This window comes from Apus apus, chromosome 11, assembly GCF_020740795.1.
Source record: "Apus apus isolate bApuApu2 chromosome 11, bApuApu2.pri.cur, whole genome shotgun sequence".
Taxonomy (NCBI): domain Eukaryota; kingdom Metazoa; phylum Chordata; class Aves; order Apodiformes; family Apodidae; genus Apus; species Apus apus.
The window spans coordinates 12784365-12809568 of NC_067292.1; the positions used below are offsets into that span (position 1 = coordinate 12784365).

A 25204-nucleotide genomic window follows, 5' to 3' on the forward strand; every position below is an offset into this window, starting at 1 on the left:
CCCGCCCAGCCGCCTCAGCGCCGCCTCCCTATTGGTCCGTTCCGAGGAAGCGCTGCGCTGCGCGCCGATTGGCGCAGAGGCGATGATTGGCGGCCGGGCCGGCCAGTCCGGTGCCGAGCGCGGCTGCGCGGCAGGAAGAGCGGCGGGAGCGGGCATGGAGCGCGGGGCCGTGCGGGGCCTGGCCGCCCGGCTGGGCCTCACCGAGCCCGCGGCCATCAGGTACCGCGGAACTGCCCCGCCTCGGGCGGCCCGGCGCCGGGGGAGCCCCGAGAGCTCTGCCTGCCTGCGGCGGCCGTCATGGCGGGCGGGGGGTGTAGCTGCCGGGGGTCGGTGCGTCCGTTGGCGCCGGGGAAGGGGCTGCGGGACGCGCGGCGCTCCCGGCTCTGCCCGCCAGCTCGAGCGGCTGCCCCGCGCTCGGGAGCGCTGTCCCCGCCCGGATGAGCGGCCGCGCGGTGCCGGTGAGAGGCGGGGGCGGGCGGTGGAAGAGCCGCTGCTGCTCGTTGCTGGCGCCCGGCAGGTCACAGCCCCTCTCCCTCCGCCCGGGACGGCCCCGGGCTCGGCAGCCCCTGGGGCGGGCCCTGCGCTGCCCGTGCCCTCGGTTAACGGCGGGTTCGTGTTGGTGTTTTGCAGCAAAGCTGAGGAGTATCTGCGGCTGGCCCAGGTGAAATGCACCGGGCTCATGGCTCAAATGACAGCGACCAGCAGCGCGGTGATGTGCCTGGACCTCGCAGCTGGCTTCATGAAACAACCGGTTGACAAAGTGAGATGCAGTGTAGGACGGGGCTGGCTGACAAAAGGGCCACGTCACATGACATGAAGGAGACAAACCTCACTTCAGGGGCATAGTCTAAAATAACACTGCAGTCAAAGAGGGGGTAGTCAGATCTGGTCAGTTTTTCTGCAGTCAGAATTTACATCATTGCACAAATTCGTTTAATATCACAATTGAATTTTATTTTATGTTGTTGCATAATCTGTTTTGGGTGCCTAAATAAGATGTGGAGAAGTAATCTTTCTAATTCTTGGGGTTTGTCTTTGTCTTCTTGAAAGAGCTATTTTGTTAAACTCTCCGGTTTGAACAAGACAACCTACCAGAGCTCCATGAAGTCTTTGGAGTGTTTGCTAGAGGTGAACCCCAGACTGGGAATGAGAGACCTGGCTGTGCAATTCTGCTGCACAGAGGCAGTGAACACTGCTTCAAAAATACTGCAGAGGTGAGGAAGCTCTCGGGAACACACTGGTAACCACGAGTAAGGTTGTTCATTAGATGTGTAAAGAGCCTGATGGCTGGAACTGCCACGTGTCTTTCAGTGACAGGAGTAGAGAGGTTAGTTCTTAGCACTGGCAATCCAGCCATTTATCGAGTCTGCTTTTTACAACACATATTAGAAAGATTTAGCCTCTGACTCTCAATAAGTCACTTTGTGAGTCTCAGATCTTATGTAGGATTGGTGTAAAAAAACCACAGAATTTCTAGTCCCTGTATTTGTCTGTAGCATGACCCTGTCTTCCATTTAACTGCCAGTCATGTTACAGTGCAGAAAAAATGGTCAGTAGAAACAAATTCTCCCTTCTGGAGAAGCAGATGTCTAAAAATGCACATTTTTCTTCTTGTAAAAACAATAGGTATAACATTTAAATGGAGATTCAAGAGATTTCACTAAATTTTGCACTCACATTGATTTTTAACAAGAGCAGTCACTGAAGAGCTGTGTTCTGGAGGGCTGTTACCCTGGCAGCACATGTCTAAACACTGTAAGCTCAGTGAACAAAGGCTGCATATGCTTGTCATTGGTTTATACAAACTAAAAAGTAGCCTGGAGACAGGTGGGCACTAAAATGAATTTTGTCAGTTCTGCATATTCACAATGTAATCTTTCATATTTAAGCCTTCATGTGTGTAATACACATATTGGAGGAATCAAAGAAACAATAATTCTACACTCTAGGATAGATTTATGCATCTCATTGTAACTTTCAGATGTAATGTAAAGATAAAAGAGCAATGTGGATAGAAAGCACAAGAAATAGATATTACTGACATGCCTTCATTTAAAATACTTGTAATTAAAAAAGAGGAGGTGAATTTTCCCATGTCTCTTCTGCTCTTAACAGCCAGTAGCAGCTGTTTCTGCTTGACTGGGTTGCAAAGGACCAAGGGATCCAAGAGGAGACCTGATCAGCTGCTGAGTACCATGTGACAAATGCACTATACAATTATTTTTATTCTTTAGGTATGAATCCAGCCTCTCAGAAGCACAGCAAATGGACCTTGATTTCTCAAAACCCCTTTTTATAACAGCTGCACTATTCACTGCATGCAGGTGAGTGTAGCTTGAGGGATCTTCTAGGGGCTTGAATGCTTGGTGAGACCCCAGACACAAACAGTGGTTACAGTGTAAGCAGCTGATTCATTCAGCACAGCTGAGTGGTCTGAAGAGCCTTGCTTAGTGCATCCCTCCACTTCTGGAAATGAAGAAGTCTGTAGCAAACCAGGGCTTTCCTTGCAGTGAAGTCTCCAATCTACACTGCATTTGCCATCAGGAGAAAGCAGAAATATTTTATCAAACATGAAGAAAAAGATTGAGTTACTTACCCTAAAATAAACCAAACCTCTCTTCCCTGGTGTGTAACTGGTGGGTAATTCCATTAGGACATAGCCATGGCAGTTGCTGAAAAACTGGTTTTGCACTCCACTCCTGTCAGCCTAACTAGCATAACATAATCCCATAGTAACATGATCGGATTTAGCGGGATGGTTTTTTTTTCCATTTTCAGGATAGATTTGAGCTGGGCACAAAGCAAAAAAACTGCATGGCTTTTAGTGAGATACTGCTTGGGGTGCCAGAATGGCTGTGAGCTCATTCCTGAGCAGCAAGAGGCAGCCCTTCCAAAGGAGGAAAAGCCATAAGCCCTACAACCATCACAGCCTGAGGGTGCTCTAACATTTGGGAGGTGCTGCAGGCTGGTATCAGCTTGGAATGTAGGTGTCAGCAGCACCCGACTCAGCCAACCCTTTGTAAGAGTTTGCGTGCGCATGGGTATCTTCCCTCTCAGTATCATGCCTTGTAAAAATCTTGTAAAGCGATTCAGGTCTGCAGTTGTACAGCTTCTGACAAATGTCCTCTTGCCACAGGTCCCCTTCAGCCTTTTGCAGTAGTGGGATTTTGTCCTGGTTCCCTCAAAATCTGAAAAGTGCCTCTTCCTAATGGAATTTCCCTGTGTAAATTGAACTAACCCTGAGTCTCAATTCCTGAGCTATATTGACTGGGTAGGGGTCTGTTTTTGAAACAAATTTGTCTCTGAATGAGACAAGGATTAGTTAATACCAAGTCAAGCATACCTTCCTCATTCTTACAGGCAGTTTATGTGCAGGAAATGTTACCTCATCTGAGCAATAGTTGCTGGAGTGTTGCTTTGTACAGAGTTAGCTTTCTCTTGTAGGTGTCTGAAGCTAAAAGTGGATAAAGCTAAAATGTTGGCTGCATCTGGGGTGAAAAAAGCAATATTTGACCGGCTGTGCCATCAGCTGGCGAAGATGAGCCAGCAACTCAGCAGTAAGTTTTTTGCTTTATCCCCCTAAGACAGCGTATTATACTATTCAGAAGTAAAGCAACTTACTTATTTTTTTAGAAGATGATGTTCCACTGGCTGCAGAGACACCTGAAAGCTTGCAGACCAACCTGGAACACTGTGAGAATGAAGATGGTAAGTTGTGTTTAGTTATGAACTAAAACTATCTCACCAGCAGTTCTGAGCTTTATTGCTGCTTAATATTTTAGTTGTATAATATGCCATAAAATTAATTTCACAGCAACGTAGTCCTTTTTGCAAACCACCGGCTAATGGAAGAAAAAGACAACCTAGCAGGACAGTGGTGTTTATACTTAGTAGTCCTAGAGTAGAATTAAGAGCAGCTGTTCCATTCAGACAGAAAGGTGAAGAGGTGACTGTTCTGGCAGGTGAGGGGAGCAGCAAACCACAGGATTAGGTAACTGACAGACCCTGTGCTTGTGTGTACTTGTGCTCACTGCCATGGTTATTCCCAGCAACATACTGCTCATGATGGCCTCTCATGGATTTTCTTCTCTCATAGAATCTGAAGATGACGATGAGGAGACACCACGTAAACGGCCAAAGACTGAAACAAAGCAAGACTATGAAGAATGGAAAAAGAAAATCCTGGAAAATGCTGCTAAGGCACAACAGACAAGTAGTAGTGTCTCTGTAGTGCCACCTAGTAATGTAACTGCTGCTTGCTCCTAATTTTAACTCTCCCTCTGCAGTAGCAAGAGTTCCAGTAGCATATGACCAAAGGCTGCCTGGTAGCCAGCTGATTTTATTTATTAGCTAGTTTTTAAGTGTTATTTTTTAGTAAATGACACCAGAATTGAGGTGATCTTACAGTAAGCCTAATTGCCAGGCTGGTACCTGAGCAGCTGTGGCATTAGGTGGAAAAATATATTCATTTTATTTGCTGCAAAAAGCAGGTAGCATTCTAATGCTCTGTTACATGTAAATAAGTTACATGCCCCTGTGCCCCTGGCTGGAAGTAGTCAGTGAAAAAAGAGGGAGGGAACTAACAGTGCCTTGTTAAACTGCAAAATCAGCAGAGAAATTAAAAGACCGATACTTTTTTACGATTAAAGAAATATTGTCTAGTTACTGTTTTTTACATATTTTTAATGACCTGTATGGGATTGAAGTCTCTTGTGTTTGTAAGGGGTCCCAAATATTCAAAGAAACAATAAAGATGAGGAAAAGCTTTGCATTACGACTTCAGGTTCTTGGTACTTGTCATATAAAAAAATCCTTAGAGTACAGAGTAAAAGACATGCAAGGGATGTCTGTGCTTTAAGAAGGGAAATACCCAGGGGACAAGGGTCTTTTCTGGGTAAGACAGGTTTTTTGCATCTCACAGTCATAAACTTAGAGAAAAGGAAAGAGCGCCCTGCCCTGTAGTTCTGAAGCAGCTTCTGCAGTTGTACATGTCCATCCCAGCTACTCAAACTACAATTTGTGTTAACTACTTTTTGAAGACAAGTAATTACTTTTAGCAGTACAGGGCTGGTGTAAATGTCATAAAACCAATCCAAGTCTTTGTCCTCTTTCTTTTTGATGTGTTCTACTTGGGATATGCAGAGACATTAACTTTCATAAACCCTCTTTTCCTAACCCAGAAAACCCCAAGTGTCCTTATGAAGCAAGGTAATCTAAACTGAGCATGTAGATTTGCAACACTGCCCCCACCTGAGCTTCTCCACACTTTTGATGGCTTGCCAAATGCCTCCCTGCTGTGCATGCTCCCTGCTTACCTGGCTGACACTGATTGCACCAGGATTACAATACTTGGCATCATAAACTGCTTTAGTTAAAAAAGAGGCCTGTTCTTTTTGTCATACTTACTGCTCAGTGCCTCACAGGTCACCTGTGCTTTGTCCTTCTAGCTTTTGTAGACCCCAAAACAAAATGTAGAGCAGCTTGGTGAAACATCCCATAAAGCTGCAAGGGTGGGTTCCTCTGCACTGCAGAACCGTGTGTTGGCTGTGGAATCCAAAGGGATATTTTATTTTCTATTAGAAACAAAACAGTAATCCTGCTAGCCAGATGCACCTTCTCATAGTAGAAAACTGAGAGGAAGTATGTACAAGACAGCAGAGAGCATCCATATGTTACACTTAAATAGAGGAAGAAGCACACAGCAGTTGGAAAATCAGAACTTGCTGGCCATTTTCCTTTAATCACTTCTCCCAGTGCATAAAAAAAGGGGATCGCTAGAAGCCAACTTCAATTAGCAAGAGCTAATTCCATTCCAGACAAGAGCTCTGAAATATAACACTAACTATTAAGGAATGCACTCCAAACAAATGCCTGATGTGCAGAGAAAATACTGGATAATTAACCCACACTGAGTAAGAGCTGTAACAAAATACCTGTCATTTCAAGTCTGATCTAGTATGTGGCAGAGGGTCCTCAGGATGGGAGAGAATCCAACCTCGTACATGAGCATCCTGTTGTTAAGACCTACTCAGAAATGCTTACAGGTTTGTTTGGTGAGGGAGATCAAACCAAAAGTGAAGAACAGGCTTGTTCCACTTCAATGAGATTTATTAGTATTAATTCAGAAATATACATACCAACTGATATAATCACATTTCGCATGCAGAACCACTGTGGAAGGAAAAGAAGAACAAAAGCAGGCCTTCACAGAAGGTGATACACTGTCAAGATTATTGTTCCTGATTTTATTAATTCTCTGCCTCAATTTTGGAAATGCTGCAGAAGTCCAGAATTCAGGACTATGCCCAGTGAAGAGGCACTAGAGTGGAAAAGGTAACTAGACAAGCATAAGCCAGTCTTACTGATGAAGACTCTTTATTAGCAACCAACAGTTTTGCTAATTCAAAGGACATGAAAGTCTACGAAGTTAAATGGAACTTTTCAGTGGTTTGATGTCTTTGCTGAAAAGCTAGTTTTAGTAGTAGTAGTTTCTGTTTTTCCTAAGAGCCCATCCAGCTCACAGAGTTTTGCAGAATGTAGAATAGGAATGAAGGAAACCACAAGTTTAATAAATAACATTATAATTTTAGCTGAGAGGCTGTAAGTATCTCCAATTGTTTATACATCAGGAAAAGCTTTAAAATCCAAACTAAGTTAGTATTGTAAAGAAAGCATTTAATGTTCAAGAGCAAAGTGGGGGTGAAAACGGGCTTCAACCTCCTAACTGGGCTAAAGCAGAGTCTGGCAACGCACCCATTCTCTCCTAATGAACAGCAATAAAACCTATTTTGCATATCACCCCTTATCAACTTCTCAGACTTCATTAAAACTGTCAGAGGAGAAAAAAAAATCCTTGAACTAAAACTTACAAGATTAACAGCTGCAGTCACAGCCAATGAGAAGCACTTACACAATTTAAATCCGTATACAACAATGTCTGGAAATCTTTCCTGGACAACATGAGATCTTTTTGCATATACCAGTCATTAGGCAACTTTTATTTGTGGCAGTTTCACCTGTCTCCTTCCAAAAGTTCAATCAATCCAGTTCAGTTCAACTCCTCATAATAAAAAACCCAACAATGGACCAACTAACTTTAGAGGCTTCAAACCAGGATTCCTCACGACTGTTTTTTAGAAGAGTCTAGAATTAAAAAACCCAACAAACCAAAATCATTCAGCCGAGCAGCTGCACTGGATCATTGTTGTGTTCTGGGGGAAAAAATTAATATTTTCTGAAAAATTATAGAAGAACACAATATGCAATATTTTGTTCTAACTAACAGACACCTGAGGGAAAAAATGTGCCACTGCTGTGGCAGTGCTCTAAAGCTGTTGACACACATCAATCATTAACAAAGTCTTTACAGATCCCATGCTGGTGTGAGATACCAGAAAACTGACAAGGTGTTTTCTGGTGTAAACACAACAATATACTCTGCAGATTCAAAGCCTTCAGCAAGAAGTCAGTCCCAGGAACAGCCACGTGTTTCCGTCACTATGTACAACAACTAAAAAAATCATAAAAACAAACAAAGTAGCTTCTGCTTTTAGAAATTATTGCAGTGCCTCTGCCATGAGGCACTTCTGGAACCTTAACACTAACACAATATTTGGAGGACAGACCCAAACACCTATGTTAAAAAATAAAGGCGTAGAAATTATTGAAGATCCTGAGTCCTTTTTATGGCTTCACATCCACCTCCAAGAGCCGGTAAGATGCCTCATACAAGCTCACGCAAGCTTGACAGACATACTCTGAAACCTCTTCAGCCTGTTAGCAGCAGCCACCACATAAAAATGTTTCTGTGAACAGAACAGACCAAGCATGAGTGTAACTGAGGGAAATTATCGTTTCTGTAGCTGACACGGATTCTTCTTTTTGGTAAATCCATTTACCTCTAGTGACCCACACCTTGTGTAGACTGCACTGCAGAACAGCTTTATACCAAGGAGCTGCAGAACAGGCTGCTGGTACTGTGAACAATTATTACAATTTGCACAGTGATTTGTCTTTAGATCATGCACTTTTTCAATGCAAGTGCAGAAGCCTGCAACCAAACAGCTGGAGTGCAGGACTGGATAAAGGGTAAGCCTCTGGTTCAGCTCCTTGGCAAGGAATTACAAGTCCCCAGTGACAAAAAGGAAATGGTCCTCAATGAATTTTCCTCACCATTCCACAGGCTTATTTGTAACAAGATCAGTGTTCACCCTTCAGGATTGATTAACTACAAACCAATAAAGACTCCAATAGAAATTCCTATTTATCACTTCTTCATATAAAATTCAATTCTAAAGGAGCACAGGGTTATCAGACAGGTCCTGAAGAGTTCTCTGGAGGAGTTTAAGCCTCTTATTTTTCTCCCTCCCACACTTCTACTCTACAGTGGGAGGCACAAAACTACCTTATGTTATATCCCTACTCCATAGTGACAACAGAACAATGCAACTGTTGTCAACAGAAAAAAATCTCTCCAATATGAAGAGAAAGAACATTTAAATAAGCTAAGTAGCATCTGAAGTCTCTGAACTTAGACAAAAATTTTTAGCTTCTAAACACCAATCTGGAGCAAAAATTGCAACAAAAAATAGAAGCAATATCACTCTGAATGACAAAAAAATTAATTTACAACTGAAAATAGCCTTCCCAAAGTCATATTTATGAGAAAGAAGCCTGTGGGCAGAAATGAGGCAACATACAAAAAAAGGAGGGTATGGCCCTGCCTGTATTGAGCTGACTTTCCCTCTGGAAGTAGATTTGCCAGATTTTGTCTATTTACCTTCCATTTTCTGTGAGCCATGTAACTCTGCAGCAGCAACTGGGACTTCAGGCGAAGCTTGGACTTCTTGGCTTTGCCAGGTAGGTCATTTAACCACTCGTGCTTCAGACACTGCGTTGCGCTCATCCGGCAGCTGCGGGAGACGGAACCAGCCGTGTCAGTCCAGCCTCCCTCACTGCCACTGTCTCTGCCCCTCAGGATTACTGATCAAGTAACTGCCTTAAATGTACCAACACAAGTGAGTGGAGATGCTTCCTGACATGGCGTTCACCCCAGGGCATAGGATCCCAATGACATCCTGCACTCTCCAGTCTAAGGCATGAATGGTGTAAAAAACTGCTGATGGGTCTGCAGTGAGCTGATTGAGCTGTGACTAAATCCAACACATTTTGCTTTTTCAGGGTTGGGTTTTGGATGTGGTGTTTTTTTTTTCTTTGAAGAAGCCACTGTACAGGTTCCTCAGCTCATGTATCACTGTGTTATGTGAATGCAGAACTTTGCTACGATAATCAGTGCATACAGAAAAACATTTGTGGTGTTTTCTGTCTGACCTGAGAGCAAAGACCTATTCTGTGCCTCCTATTTAAAAAGCACAAGTGTCTATTTATCCCAAACTTGGATCAGGCTAAGCACACATTATATCCTCCCATTCAATACTGGGCCCAAATGTGAAGGCCTGTTCAAAAAGCTTTCAGAGACATACAATAATACAGAAAATCTTAGGGGAAAGGTGTTGAGAAAACAAGTTAAATTTGCTTTTTTTTTCAAAACCAAAGCCTATGCCTAACTCGTGAGCTTTGTCTGAGCTGTCACTGAAAGATGATTACAAGGTATCTCCTGCCTGCCTACAAGGAATTTCAGTAGTCAGGGGCAGTGGGTACAGATCTGGCACACAGCCAGACTTGCTGTCCCTGTAGAGAGCAGAGGCTGTGCAGATACCTTGTAAACAACTGGGCCATCTAATAATTTTTCTTTGCCTCTTATTGACAACACTCTTTACATAGAATCACAGAATGGCAGGGGTTGGAAGGGACCTCTGGAGATGGAATCCAATCCCCCTGCCAGAGCAGGACCACCTAGGGCAGGCCACACAAACATATCTAAACGGGTCTTGAAAGTCTCCACAGGAGACTCTACAACCTCTGGGCAGCCTCTTCCAGTGCTCTGTAACCCTTGCAGTAAAGATTAATTGCATTTAATTTGCAGCTTCTAACCAGACATCCCAGTGTTCCTTTGGAATCCCTATTCCCACTACACAGAAAAATTGAAGACTCCAAAGTTTACAGTCTCATAGCAAATCATCACAGTCTGAGAAAACACTCTTTGTTGTCTCCTGCTGGCAATACATTGTTCAGTTTTTTCTTAGCTTTTCATATAAGTCATTGCTCAAAATGTAATTAATACAATAATCGATTTGTCTGATTTAGGTAATGATCTGGAAGTTGTTCATTTTCTACATGCTCATTTGAATTCCCCTCAAACATACAATCTGTTTTACTGTATGCATCATTTCCTGTTTTGATTAGTTTTGTATCACTACTCAGCAAGAGAAGAAATTCTCTACTCACTAATCCAATGCCAGAGCCATGCTCTGACATCAACATCACCCTCATTCTCTCCTGTTGTTTCATACCTGCAATCACTTTTTATTTCAGTGGAGCCAAAATTGAGAAGCCACAAGCAGAGTTAAGTCCCAAATGCTCCTTAATATCTACCAAATGCCTGTAGACCCCTTTAGAAGAGAACAATGCATATTTTCACAGCTGCAGCTTCAATTTATCCTCCATGGCAATCAAGAGACATTTTGCAATCTGTGTCAGACCTTGTGAGGATCCCAAGTAACAACAGAAATAGCTTTAGTACAGAGAAAGAATACTAAAGACAGATTGCTGCACAGCAAATCCTTCCAGATTTCCTCTGTTCTACCTGTATTAATGTTATTGTAAAAGGCAGCTTTCTTCACTCAAAGTGCACAAACATTTTCCTTTCAAATAGGGGCTTTTAAATCAATGAGAAACTGCGCAGCAAGAGCACATACAGCATATAAAAACATCACACACTAAATTATTATCATTGGCTGCAATCCAAAGAGTTGGCTAGGAGGAACTTCATGTCATTACCATCCTCAAGATCAGACAAAGTGGTACCTTTTCTCCTTCACAAGTAGTCTGGAAATAAAGTCTTTAGCTTCCTCTGACAGCTGTTCAAATGCTTCTGCATCAAAATCCCAGCTGCAGTTGACCACATAATTCATTGTTTCTGCATCAGTTTCTCCCAGGAATGGAGACAAGCCACTAAGTCTTAAAAAAAGAATGGAAGTGAGATGAGTAGTTACTACATGCAAGATGTGTCTTTCTTCCCCTCTATGTCATTAGCTTATGGAGAGGAAGGACTCTTGGCTATGGGAGGCTCCACTTCTCAATCCTTGCTAAGACAAGGCAACAGTATGGAGCAATAAAGCTTTGTAATGTTGGCATTACCCTCTAGCAGCTCACTCTGCTATGTCAGGGAGCACTATTAGTAGATCCCCAAGGAAATTAATTCAGTGGGGATGTAGGTACACACTTCACTGCTTTCCCAGCTATGAAAGTTGGGGGGGCTCAAGAGCTTTCCTAAATCAAGGCCTGTATCTGTATTTGGCTTGAATTAAACAGAACTCTGAACAACAGCATACTTTTTTCAATAGTCTATAAGCTCAGATTTATTACTTCAGTTGTTTATTAGTTGTTTCGGTTGAGTTTTGGATAACATACAAATTTAAACCAGAAATGTATCTAGTTCACAGAAAGCATCTGTGAAAGATTCTGGGATGCAAAGTCAGCTCATCAGAAGGCAGGGAGTTTGGACGGACAAGCCATCCAGAAATCAGAGGAAAGTTTTAGCCCTATTTGTGACATTTTTTAGAGCCATGGCCTAACACCCAACAGTAATTCTGTACAGATGCACATCAAGTCCAAGCTACTAAAACAAACAGATTGCAAATTTGGAAAGCAGGTCCTCAAGAACACAATCCAAATGAAAATTTTCACTTGCTTTGGGCAACTTTTCCAAGTAAAAAAAGACCTGACCCACTTCACCTTGCTAAATCATGTGGGAAATAACATTTATGTATTTATCAAAAGCATTATTTGCTGTTCAGAGACTTTGTACACACAGTGAGGTGCCTTAGATTTAAGGCTGGGTTTTTTTAAAAGAATGAATGAGGAGGGATCACAGCAGCTCTGGTTGCTGTATCCCTGCTCTGCAAATACCCCCCCATAGGCACCCTCCTGCAGAGCCTCTGGTGCCATGACCCCCCACAAGGTTACTCACAACATGTATGTGATGACGCCTACACTCCACATGTCTGTTGGGTAGGAAACAAAGTCATAATTCACCACTTCAGGAGCCAAGAACTCTGGAGTTCCAAAATTAACCTTCAGTTTCTCACGAGGTTTGTACCTTCAACAGAAAGAGACATCACTGCTGAGCAGGCTGGGGAAAACATCTCACTCATAAAAATCAAGTCATGGCTTTTTACCATGTGGGCATGACAGAGTGAGCACAGCAATCTCACCCAAGAAATCAGGACAGCATTAAGGTCTCAAAAAAAAAAAAGTAGACAAAATCACAGCATCAGCTACCCCTTTGGCAGGGCAAAACCAGAAAGAAGACCAAGGGCAATTAAACCTGCAGAGGCCTCCCCCACAGAGTGACAGCAGCTTTACTCTTTGCCAGATTCCACAGGATGCTTTCCAGCATATGTCCAACACAAAACAAATAAAGCAGCTTCCATTAAAACAGGTTTGGAGGGGATTTCCTTAGTGGGATGTATCCAGCTACAGCTCAGGGTAAAGGTCTGTTTAGCAGATATGAGCACAAAATAATTGCTAAGGCAGGACACTATAGAGGATTATTTAGGCTTGGTAACAAGTTAAACAGTGATTCCATATAGGGAGAAAATTATTCTGTTCTATTGCTTAAAAGGGTCACAAACTGAGCTAGGAATAATGTCACTGATGGCAGCTGGAATTACATGGCTGTACAGACAGAACAAATAATTCAAGCATTGCTTTTACATCCCTGTTTTCTGAAAGATCTTGTTTTCAGAACCACTTCAGTTGAAGTTTACATCTTTACCCTCCCAATTAAGAAAACAAACAAAAAACCACAAAAACCCCAAACCCACAAAAAACCTCCATGCATCCATTTGTTTTCATCAAATACTTGTAAAAAAGTTATTGGACTGATACATACACACACAGGTAGGCACATGTATGAATCTAGCAGGTTTTGACTTAAGAAAAACCTCAAAGGATTTAGAAAACAAATAGAGAAGTGTTGTTGTTCTTAGTGTTATACTAGCAGGAGTCATTCCTTTTTATTCTAGGGGAGTTGACTCATGCTCTCACAGCTTTGCTTTAATAAACACATGCAAGCAAAGCAAAAGACTGGAGAAGTGCCCATGTTTCTCTGGGAGTTTCCCATTTCACATGGGATGGTTCAAACATGCCTTTTTTTGTTTTGCTTTGCTTGTTTTTCCTTCAATCAACTTATCTACATGAAGAGTTCCAGAGAAAATTTCCAAAATTTTCTAGAACCTGGACAGTAAAACCCAGCAGTCAAGAAGTCTTTCACAAACTTCATGGAGTCCCTAGAGTAAAAGCTTTATATGGGGAATAATTCTGAGATAATTATAACAGCAGTACAGCTTTATCCAACATAAATGTTATTTGAAAATGTAATTAGATAATTAATGCACACAGCAGAATACTCATGGCTGCAGCAGCATACTGCTTAGCTCATTCACATAGTAGAATGTTGGAGCCACCAAAATGCATTAAAGAAAACCCCAAGAACTACCCAAAACACAAAGGTTTGTAGGTTTGTTCTGGTTTTGCTTCTAAAATAAAATAAGTGAACACTTACCTCCTTGCTAATCCAAAGTCAATAATTTTAATCTGGTGTCCCGTATGATTTACACATAATATGTTTTCAGGCTACAAAAAGAGAAAAGGGTGCTTTGAGTTAAACGTATGACTGCTTAAGAGAGAGATTTAGCAAGAGTACAAAAGTCTCAGATTTTAATGATAAATTTTAGTACAGTATTTTCCTTTTATTGCTTTCATGGGAGAAGACAGATTATCTGGCATATTGAGTTAGTGAAGGTGTGGTTTTGCATCTCCCATAAAGATGTTTAATTTCTGTATGACAATATCCCTGTATTTCACCACAGATAACATCTTTGGAAATGGAAAGGCCCTCCTGTGTAAACAGTAGAGTCGTTCTGATGGCTGAGGTTTACCCACGGGATTTACTCCCTAAGTATAAAAGTAACTCCATAAAAGCCACAAGAAACATGTCATCCTTTGATGTTCCCAGAAAAGTACAAATTTCTTTTGAAGGCAGGAGTGGGAGAGATGGTGTCCAAACTTGTTACAACTGCAAAACTGTCTAGAGGCCAAGCAGGCCTAATATAACGTGTGTAAAGTGCTGTATAAACAAGCAGAAAAAAACAAACCATTGGTATGTCTGTTCAAAAAGATCAGTTATTAAGAAGTCAATAAGAAAACATTGTCATTTTAACTACAGTTGAGTTCCAGGCAGTAAAAAGTGCAAACAATAGGAAGATGATTGAATAAGTATTTGAACACAGTTACAAGGGGGCAGGGAAAAGCGGAGGGAAGACTGGAGGTGTTTCTGGTCAGAGTGTTTCAAGTGTGTTTTCTTCATTGGTGACAAAAGGGTATTGTTTCATCCTCCACAGAATGAAAAGCATCTGAATTAAGAGAGGCAAAAGCACAGAATCCTGTTCATTTCACTATTCACAGCAAACTGCCAGACAGACACTGAAGAGGAAAAGTAGTAATGAATCTCTAGAGGTTCATTCAGTGTGGCTATTGAATTAATTAAGTCTATTTCTTTATCCCATAAGTCAACGAGACGAGAAATTACTCTTGTAATTAGAGGTTCTGTGGTGGTCTCAACCATAGCATCACTGAAGAGTGGGGAGAATGAACTACTGACCTTCAGATCTAAATGGAGAATATAATGCTGGTGCAAGTAGTGGACTCCTTCACAAATCTGCTTGGTAAACAGGATGGCATCCAACTCGGTTAGACTGTAGTTTTCATCTGTAATCCGGTCAAATAATTCACCACCATCAAGGCTAAAATTTGGACATAAAAAGTGTTAAAAGTGCTAAAAATCTCCATTGGCTCTATTTATTTCCAAATTGGGAACTCAGGCTTTCTAATTTAGCAAGGGTCCAACTGACAGACCCAATACCAAGTGTATCAGTAGTCTCAATGACTTCAAAAGACTTAGTTTTTATTGTGAAATTAAGTATAAATCTAAATAAGTATGCACTAACACTGGGGGGAAGGGGTGGGGGAGAGAAATACATCAAATCCACATGACCTGGTGATCTGATGGGGACCTGGAGAACCTACAGGGAGTACCAAAGCATCTTTGCTTTGGTACTCATCTTATTAGTCTAGAGAAAGTAAGTCCTCAACCTATACAATTTACTAGATGAAACTTCTAAAACTAAAAGTTAATTTATATGAGCTGACTTCATTCTGCACAAAGAGAAAATTACAGACATACAGCTCTGACAAGATTCTGTAAGGTAAAAACTTCAGATATTAACTTCAATATACACATTTTAAATGTCTTACATCTGTATTTGCCATTTCATTTTGTGTTTTTTTTCTTCACATCATTAACAATTAGTTCTGTAGCAGATACTCAGGTTTTAGGTTGTAACACTTCAAGTTTTTGTAAAGCAATATGCCACTACACAGAAAAGGCAGAAGGTGTGCATCTCCCTTGATTTGATTCCATATTTAATATGGATCAAAAATCTTTAGCTTCAAATGAGGAGGCATTTTTATTAATCCTAAAATTATTCAAAGAAGGCAGAGCCATGCATATAATTTATCACCTTCCTACCTTCTCCATGTATTTTCTAACTGTACTTAGAACACCTCACCACTCCTCTTTTCTGGGTCTCTCACCTTCACTCTCTCTCTAATACAAGATTTTATTTGCCCACAACACTTCTACGTGATTTGGTAGTTAGGGACAATGTTGGAGCCTGTAAGTTACATTTAAATGAAAAATGGACTGTAGTGAAGTTCTGTTCATAAACAATCTTGTAATTGCATTCATACTCTTGAAGATACCTGCCTTTCTTACCCTTTATTTCAACTGTAATCTTGCCAAATATAATTTTTAACCTGAAGAGATGACCTTGGAAACATACGTGTTTTTTCCCCTCTCAAAGTGAAATCTACTTTATCTTTGGATGGGAAACTACCCAAGTCTTCTTCACACCTCACAAGTATCTTTCCTCAGTTCCTTTAGTGGCCCGAGAAAACCCAAACATCTGACAATTCCTGAGATCATTTGAACTTACTATTCCATGATCAGAGTGATATTATTTTTTGTTTCATAAGCATCATAAAGCTGGATCAGATTCACATGATTTAATTGATTCATGATGTTAATTTCATTTTTTACTTCCTCCTGAAAAGACAACAACAAAAAAATGAGCAGAACATGCTCCTTAAATTGCAATACATTCAAATACAATTTGTAAAACCCAGTAACAGCTATACTGCATGTCTCAAGTGGACACAAGGTTCAACCACAAACATAGATGATTACAAAAGTCATATAAACTCCTAGCTGCTCCTTACCAAGACAGATTTTACAGATCCCAATGACAAGTTGCCTCTTACTATGATTCAGGGAAGTGGTGTTAAGGTGCTTGCAATACTGGCAGCCTTACAGCATGCTCACTGGGGTTCACAGCAACATAGTTACCTTCTCTTTTGCTCCTTTCACTTTTATGATTTTGGCTGCCAGGTTGAGACCAGTTGATATTTCCGTGCACTTATGAACTTGCCCAAAACGTCCCCTGTTGATACCAAACAGAAGATGGGAAACCAGCTTAACACAGCTCACCACAGAAACTCCTCATACAACTATTCTTATCCTTGATTAAAAATAGCACAGGACAACGTGAACAGAATCAAGTAGCCAGCAGCACCAATCTCCTCTTTCTTGCAGCTTATGGAGGATTAGTTTTATCTTTCCAGACAGTTGTTCAATGCTTACATTAAAACATTATGCCCCCCTCGTATTACTACATTTCACTGAGGTATGAAGACCTGATGATATTCTTTTTCAGTGCTGTAACTGGACCTGCTTGCTGTCCTTCAGTGATACATTAGTGGGTATATTAACAAGGATATTTCTGTCCTGATCTCATAACTTCTTAAATGACTAAGACCAGTAACAGTAGCCACTCCAGAAGATTGTATTTCTCGCGTGTTGGAAGTTCTCCCCCATGTCACTCGGATACAGTAATGCCCCTTGGGATGATTTCTAAACACCGTCTTTCTGCTGTTGCATCACCAGGCTTATACTTACAAAGCCTTATTTGTACTTGGATCAGCCTGTAAATCAGACCTCGTTGTCAGATAAGTACAGATACAAGACCACAAATGCTGAAGCAGCTGCAGACTTCCTATGAGTGAAAACTAAACATAAGGTCAAAATAATTGTAACTTCTCCCTTAGTCTTCTTTAATGTGCAGTTCAGCATGGAAAAAAGATTTTAGAAGCTGCCTGAGCTAAGGGGCTTTGCTGACTTCAATTGCTCAGAATCTGTCTGCCTGAAGGTTACAAATTTTTCTCATTACACCACTTGTGGCCAGGATTATTGTAACAAATGTAAAAACAAGCCATCCAAGATCACAGTCAGGCATCTGAAAATGGAACTGGACAGAAACCTGTCAAGTAGGGGACACCTCCCATAAACACCCCCAAATTGACAGAAGGTTGACACAAGGAGCTCAGCAACTACAGTAGCCCAGAAGGGTTTATCTCAATGAGCTTGTAGATGCCTCATACACACACCTCAGAGATGTCTAAAAAAGACAGCTCTAGCTCTGCAGCTAGCTGCACTTCTCCATGCCTTAGCCACCAAGAGCAGTACAGCATTAGGGACCTGGAGACTTACCCCCCCAGCACTTCATGACGACACACCGCGTAGCACGTTGCCACCTCTGTTTGCTTGACACTCACCATGCGATGCTCGAAAGGAGCCGGAGGAGAAGGGCTGTCATCTGAAGAGGAGACAAGCTGGTCACTGAGGTGCTTCTGCACACATCACTGTCCTCAATTTCACCTCCCTGACACCAACGACTTCAACCCACAGGACATGCACATCACCTTGCTGTGTTTGCTAAGTGAGATGAGGAGTCTCAGCTGGCTTTTGTGCTCCCAGTATTCACAGCTCCAAAATCATACCCCTGTGCTGTTCCCACCTTCAGCATCACTGTTCCTCAGGGGATGAGCTCCATTTCCCAGATGGGCACTGCTGAGGCAGAGCAGGACCACAGTCACACACACACAGCTCCTCCCTGACACAGGCCCCCTGCTCCTGTGGCCATGGGGCAAAGGAACAAACACTCCAGGCAACACAAACACCCAGACAAGCCAGCCTCAGACCACTGCCAATAAGCTGTTCATGGAAACACTCAATATATAACTTCACTCAAGTGCACTGCCCTCCTGCCCATCTCTTCTCTTAGCTTTGGGTTCCTCTACCACACTGTCTTTTTCTTTTTCTCCTAGTGGAATTCAGAAAAGCACTGAAGTATCAGGATAACATTAAGCATGTGATTCCTTCACTATTTTTAGAGTGGCATGCCAGTAGAATAACCACTGCAAGTGCAGTTAGCCATAAGACAGGATGTACTGAAAACATCCAAAGTCTCTCTGTTACTTCAAATGAGGGACTTTTACTGCTAACACCCTTTTACAGATGAGGTATAAAGGCCCAGAACTGAGAATAAGCTCCCGCCTCCTCAATCTCAACCCTCTTTTTTTAACACAGTAAACACACTGGATGCCTTTAGAAGACCAACATCTCAGTTTCTGCATTAACACATGAAGTTTAATCAGCTCCTGGGAAAGTATATCAGCCATGATACACACAATATCCAAGTTTCTTTAGGGTAAAGCTTCCATAAACCTACTTTTGGTGTCCTCTATTCAAAGCAATTTTACCATTAATCTCCAGATACCTTAGGCTGCAATTTAACATGTACTCAAATAATCTCCAGCCACAGCTGAGAAAGCCACATTCATGTCATGAAATCTACCCATATACATTCTGGAACATACAAGTATCTTTAGAGAGATTACTCCCCAACACTAACCAAGAAGAGGTCTGTGGCAAGTAACAGAACAAAGACCACAGCAAGATACCCTTCCTGCAGTATTTTGCTGCTCTCTGGACCTCCAGTCCACAGCTGCTAAAGCACACCTGGTGTGCATATTCTATCTTAAGGAACAAGTGCTTGCTCCAAAGAAAATGGATTTTTCTCAAAAATACTTATACTTCTAATCACATACATACTTCACCCAGTTTTATTTTCAAGGAACTTTTATCTCAAAACATGCTTTAAAAGAAAAAATATTAACATTTTGTACAAATGTTAATACACTTGTTATTTACATAGTCAAAGGTAGCTCTGGCATTTAGGTAAATATTCATGAACTGTAAGGCACAGGTGGTCTGCTGAGCACTGTTCCAACTATCACTGCATATATTGTGTATCTTTTATATATGCTACATATATTGCCTACAACACACACTGGGAGCACAAAAATCTCTATGTAAAAGTTCCCAAGAATTACTGGGAGCAACTTACCAAGAATCATTTCATCCTGTGTGGGCAGCTCTTTGCTAGCTTCCCATGGCTTACTCTTCTCTGATGCCATTCCTGTACTCTGACAGGTATCATTTTCACTTCCCCCTGAAGATGCAGACTCATATTCGCTCCTCTCAGAATTGGTACCCATGAGGGATTCTGCTGCTTTTTCTGTTTTTTGATGGATTTTCACTTCTTCTCTGAGATCTTTTGTGGGCTCCTTTGCAGGGGAATTCTCTGTGGTTACAGGCTTGCATTTTAATTCTGTTTTCTCTTCAGCCTTTTTACCTGGTTTGGGCTTGTTCAGTAATGACTGTTGCTTCCCTGCTTGAGGTGCAAGTTCATTTTGCTTATTGTCCTCTTTCACTTCTTGATTTGGCTCAGGGCTGATGTTTTTAGGACTCTCTTGAACTTTTAATCTGTCAGGCAGCTGTGAAACTCCTTCCACTTCTGCTGGTGCAGAGGCTGGGGATTTTACTTTGGGACTTTTACCTCTCTGATCATTTGAGCCTCCTTCCTTGGTCTTCTCAGTATTTTCTTTCATTTCAGTCATATGTATATCAATGGATACCCTGCAAACAGTTGACAGTTTATGCAAATGACTAGCCTTGCTTTTGTAACTCTGGAGGAGAAGAAGTATTTATAAACTTCTGAAACTTCTGATTTCTACAGTATTAAAGAAATCTAATCCTATCAACCCTCTTAGGAAATACAACACTCAGGGAAGAGCACCAAAAAGTGTTCTGATGCTTTTTCTGTATCCTCAGCTGTGTCTATGAAGACCTTCTGCTGAACACAAAATATATCACATTGCAAAGTGTTAATCCCACATTTTAAAGCTTACTCACTTTTTCAACTCTTAAGTTGGTCTAATAAAATATAACTTATCTGGGCAGAGAGAGGGGAGTGATTGCCTTGACAAATTACAGACTGATTACCTAAATGTCTGACTGCTCATATGGCTCAACAAATCCAAAGGTTTGCATCCATCCCTGTCCTCTTCCAGCTGGTTGACCTGCACACTCAAAACATCTGTGTTTGGGTCTTTCAATGGGATAGCAATCTTTCCACAGCTTTTTGTTAAAAATGTAACTTCCATCAACTCTCACTGCATCAATACTGTTTTCCTTGGCATTCTAGCTACTAGAAAAGTTTAATCATTTTTTTTCCTCTGTTGCCTAGACCAAATACAGGCTAAAACCAATTCTCTACGCTCCTAAAATCCATCCAAGATGAGTGTGTGTGACTATTTTTGAGCCAACTGTTACTGCTCCAACTGCCATGAGCACACAGTCTGATTTCAGTGAGGCTGAATGAAACTTGTTAAGTTGCAAATTAGGTTTTATCCAACAGAAAGAAAATTTCTCAGGTTTAGGAGAGAATGTACCTAATTTTCACACAAAGTTATTGCCTCTTTCAGTGGGGCAATCTTATTAGAAAAGATGTTATAAAATAACATTCGGTTTTGCATTACAGAAGTCTGAAGTTTCTCACTTTCAGCCCCTTTAACACCCTTGTGCTGTGCTATGAGTCTAAACTGCACGAGTGAGCTATTGGAGCAGCTGAACACAGCTCTTGAGCAAACACTTCTACTGTTATCTAGACAAGCCTGAACTTGGTCGGACTCTTGGGCATTTCTCCACGCAGGGGAACACAATGTTCTTCTGACACTCCTGCGTGGGCTCACAAAACTCATTAAAAGTTGCGTTCATTTTAGAGAGGCATTTACCACCCTCAGTGACCCCACACAACAGTGTATTAAGTACCTTGCACAGAATGGCAGCAGCTTCCCCTGGAGTTTACTCCAAGCTCCACCTTCCAGCTTTCTGTTGGCCTCCCTCTTCCCCAAACCAAAGCCTCTGGGGCTCAGACACCCCCCTGAACAAACCAGCTGGGCTGCTTCAGAAGCTGCTGCCTATCTCTAAGGTCACTGGCTGGCATAGCATGATCAACCAGCACTGACTTCCACGGGGTAACAGCAACTGCTCCTCCTCTGCTTCACAAGCCCCTTCAGCCACGCTCAGAGCACAATACAGGCAGAGCCTCTGAGGCAGCAGCCCAGAGGCAGCTCCAGCTGTTGAATGTTCCTGAATGTTTGAAAAGTGACCACAGTAGTGAAAGCTTCTACTTGCTCCTGTCACATCCTTACTGTCTCTTAAGGAAAAACCTCCTAGTATGCCAGGCTTTGCAATGAGCCCTTTCCTGTGTGAAGCCTATATCCTGACACCAGGACAACTTCCATTCACTTGGGAGATTTATTCTTCATTCTATTTTTGTATTTTTTATTAGGAGTCCTGTAATCCCAGCAGACTGTTGCCCTTTACACAAGACAATTTAAGTGTCCAGCCTGTATCCACAAGTACCACAACAGACGCCAAGTTCTCAAATGAAAGTAACACCTACTCTTGTCTAGGCTTCAGACACCTATTTGTACACCCAAAAGATGGGGAAATTCCACTCACAAAGTAACATACACATTCATATAAATGTGTACAGATGTATGTGTGGCCATCACACATACATACACATTTATAAATAACTTGATATCCACCAGCCCAGACAGAGAAGCCATGGCAGTTAACATTTGCCACAGAACCTCCATCTATCGGGGTTTGGTTGGTAGGGGTCTTTTGGTTGTGGGTTTTGATCATTTTTCGTTATATGGGGTTTTCAAAATTTAAATAAATGGAATTAAAAACTAATCCTAAATAAATTATTCAAAAGTAAATGGATTATGAAAGACAAAACACCTGTGAGGAGAAGATTAGACTAATAGAGGTTAATAAATTAACAACCTGGTCATATCTTAACGTGACCAAGGCAGCATAAAAAAAACCCACGAAGGATGTCAAACTAAAGGAGTTATTTGGTTTTATCATATACTAGTAAGTATTTCAAATTCCTTTCACCCCTAAGGCCATAGAAACGTAACTGACCTCATATAGCTCCAGTAGTTGGGCATTTATAAAGCATTTACTCGTTTCCAGCTGCTTTGTTTCTATCTCAAATACATTACAGCACCAATCAAATAAAAAAATCTCATATTTGTAGCCCTCTGACTCCTCAGCCTCATAAACATTTAGTTGCTGCTTTTGAGTTTTTTGCCTTAAAACACTCCTATCCTTGAATGTTTTTTTTCCCCTGGATCATGCCTCAAGCAAGAGCTGCCTCCTTTATGACCTGGCTTTCCTTTTTTTTCCCCTCTAACACATGAAATGGTTTCAGATCACACAGAAATCTACCAACAAGGCCATTACCTGCTACGTGTCACTTCACACCCTGTGTGAGATATAGCCCATGATGTGGAGGGCACAGCGTCCCGGGATGCCGCGCTGGGCAGGGGAGGTTTGTTTTCATTCTCTCTGAGTTTCTGATTAACGAGCTGCTTGTGGCACTCATCGAGGCGTGGGGCTCTGTCCGTATCGTGTGCTTTACCAGGAACATTCTGGTTGCTTACATGGTCTTGATTTACGAAGGGAAGACCGTTGTGTTGATCCAAAGCTTTGACTCCAATGTCCTTTAGCTGTTGACAGCTCTTAGAGCTTTCTGTTTTGCCAGCACCTTCTGCTGCTTGTTGCTGCGCCGTCCTCTCCTTAACTTGGGGTTTGGAGTCAGCTTTGTGGGCTGCAGCACTAGAAGCGTTCACCTTCTCACATGCTCCCTTGTTTTCATCCAGCTTTTTCCCACTTTTTGCCTCTGAATAAAAGAAACCATTAATAAACTATCCCTGACAAAAGTCACAGCAAAACAGAGGCAATAAAGTAACGCACCATCCAAAATCACCTATGCAGTTACATACATCTGAAAATATAACAAGAAACCCCTGCAAAAAGTTTAAAATCCTTTCACAAGCAGGCTTGAGACAGCCATTATTAATGATTATGGCTTCATCAGAGGTTTAACTGCTCTGCTGGCTTTCCAGCAGTGTAACAGATTGAACTGGGATTTCCATAAAGCAAACAAGGCTCAAGCTCACTCCATCTAAACTCTGAAATCACTCTGCAGGCAAATCTAACTAACTGGTAGTTCCGGCACTGCAGATCCATGAAGGACTCTCCTGAACCTGATACACCCTTTGTCTGATTAGAGGGGCAGAGACATACTTGAACAAGACTCAAGCTGGGGCCTTTTGCATTTTCCACCGAAGGACACAAAATTCTTCAGCACCTTCTCACTGAAATAGTACCAAATATTATCAGTGGAAATGTATAGGGTCAATTCTTTGAGGATTCAGCATTCAGTCACTGGCAAGCAACCTTACATAGCTTTTGAGTCAAAATTGTGATTGTCTGCTTTATTTTTGTCACTTCCTAAACAATGAAGGTAAAAAGGGGATTGCCCATAGTTTAAAGGATTCACTGACAATTTGTGAAGACAACAGCATGACAGGGCCTGCTCAGTATCATGTTCACCCGTTTCAACTCTGCAGGCGTTAATAATGGATGTAACAGGACGATGCCCTGACAGATGCACCCTAAATAGGAAAGTAGCCCTGATATGACAATGAAACTTGCTGATCAAAAGAATATATTCCAAATGTCAACATGTTCCTTTTTCAGAGAGGGAGGAGGGAGATATGTTAAGGGAAAATAATTTATTACATTCGCTACGTGATATTACCACTACCTCCCTGGTATCTCCAAACAAATACTGCTCTCAATTCAGCTTACTGTAATTCCAAAGCAAAAAACCTGTGCAGCTAAACAAAGGTGAGGCTTTTAGATTCTTCACCATCTAGCATTTTGTGGGGTTTGATCCAGGGGACAGATCATCTTGCAGAGGAAGTGAGAACAACTCTATATTCCAAATACTGGTAGACCAAGTTTCTCAGTTACATTTGAGTAATTCAGGTAGTGGGAAATAGCAGGCTATCAATTTGCAGTTTGCCTGCTGCATGTTCTAGAGGCAAAGCTTGTAGCATGCCTGAAGTGATACATACCTTCCAAAGTCTTCTTGCTTTCAGTTTGGGTTCCTCTGTTACTAAGCACATGCTTAGGTTTTGCACCACTCTCCTCAGGCTTATCTTTGGCCTAAAAATGATGGAAGAACACAAAAACAACAGTTACAGCCAAGAGTGTTTATTTCCCACTAGGTTCCTCCACCTAGGTAAGTCCTCAGACTCAGTAAAATGGACATTAACTCCTGACCTTCTGAATTTTCAGTTACTGCTGTGTTTACTCCCTTCTTCCAATCTCTTTCCATTTTTGCAGATAGGCACACTTATAACATAGGATGACACAGAATAATACATTAACTCACTGCTTTCCAAGATTCTGGATGTCAAGAGATTTTGCCTCCTCTAATCTTTACTCATTTTGATTAAAAACCACAACTGATACTTGAGAGATTAGAAAAAGAAATTATACTGTATTTCTGTTACTTTTTGGCTGGTGATGGAAAAATAATTTCTCTGGAGATATTAATTTATTTGACTCAAGGCATCTAAAGATTTGTGATTGGAGCCATGATAGAGGTGATACCAAAAAAAGAGCCTCTAGCTTTATGGTAACCTGTGTACGTACTTGACATGATATGTGTCACCTTTGGCATGGTCAAAAACAGACTTACTGTCTTTTAGGAGTACATTTAAGCAAATGTCTTCTTCCAATTAAGAAAGAAGATGGATATTTTGTTAATAGCACCACTAAACACTTCACACAGCAATACATTTGACAAACTAAAATTAAATAACTTATTTTTAGCAAAAAACATATTTA

General features: G+C 41.5%; 2 protein-coding genes across 7 annotated transcripts in view; one reads left to right on the forward strand and one right to left on the reverse strand.

Annotated features, from left to right (window-relative positions):
• The first annotated feature begins 134 nt into the window (after positions 1-134).
• On the forward strand, positions 135-4777 carry ORC6 (origin recognition complex subunit 6). Of its 2 annotated transcripts, none has more exons than XM_051629511.1 (7): positions 135-219; positions 631-760; positions 1051-1214; positions 2235-2324; positions 3445-3557; positions 3634-3708; positions 4097-4777. In XM_051629511.1, exons 1-7 carry the CDS (start codon positions 155-157, stop codon positions 4264-4266), a joined length of 807 nt encoding a protein of 268 aa, XP_051485471.1. In that variant the 5' UTR covers positions 135-154; the 3' UTR covers positions 4267-4777. The 2 variants fall into 2 exon arrangements, with proteins under 2 accessions (XP_051485471.1, XP_051485472.1); XM_051629512.1 differs by having other exon boundaries at positions 3637-3708.
• A 1310-nt stretch (positions 4778-6087) lies between these two features.
• Positions 6088-25204, reverse strand: part of MYLK3 (myosin light chain kinase 3) — a 51669-nt gene continuing 32552 nt past the window's right edge. For all 5 annotated transcript variants that reach the window (XM_051629506.1, XM_051629505.1, XM_051629507.1 and 2 more), the window contains exons 2-13: positions 24427-24517; positions 22745-23183; positions 19488-20059; positions 17789-17894; positions 16589-16682; positions 16179-16288; positions 14786-14927; positions 13688-13758; positions 12092-12220; positions 10927-11079; positions 8780-8912; positions 6088-7805 (exon numbers count right to left, since the gene is read on the reverse strand). In XM_051629506.1, coding sequence (XP_051485466.1) covers positions 7734-7805; positions 8780-8912; positions 10927-11079; positions 12092-12220; positions 13688-13758; positions 14786-14927; positions 16179-16288; positions 16589-16682; positions 17789-17894; positions 19488-20059; positions 22745-23183; positions 24427-24517 — 2112 coding nt within the window. In that variant the 3' untranslated portion in view covers positions 6088-7733. The remainder of the gene's footprint in view (positions 7806-8779; positions 8913-10926; positions 11080-12091; positions 12221-13687; positions 13759-14785; positions 14928-16178; positions 16289-16588; positions 16683-17788; positions 17895-19487; positions 20060-22744; positions 23184-24426; positions 24518-25204) is intronic.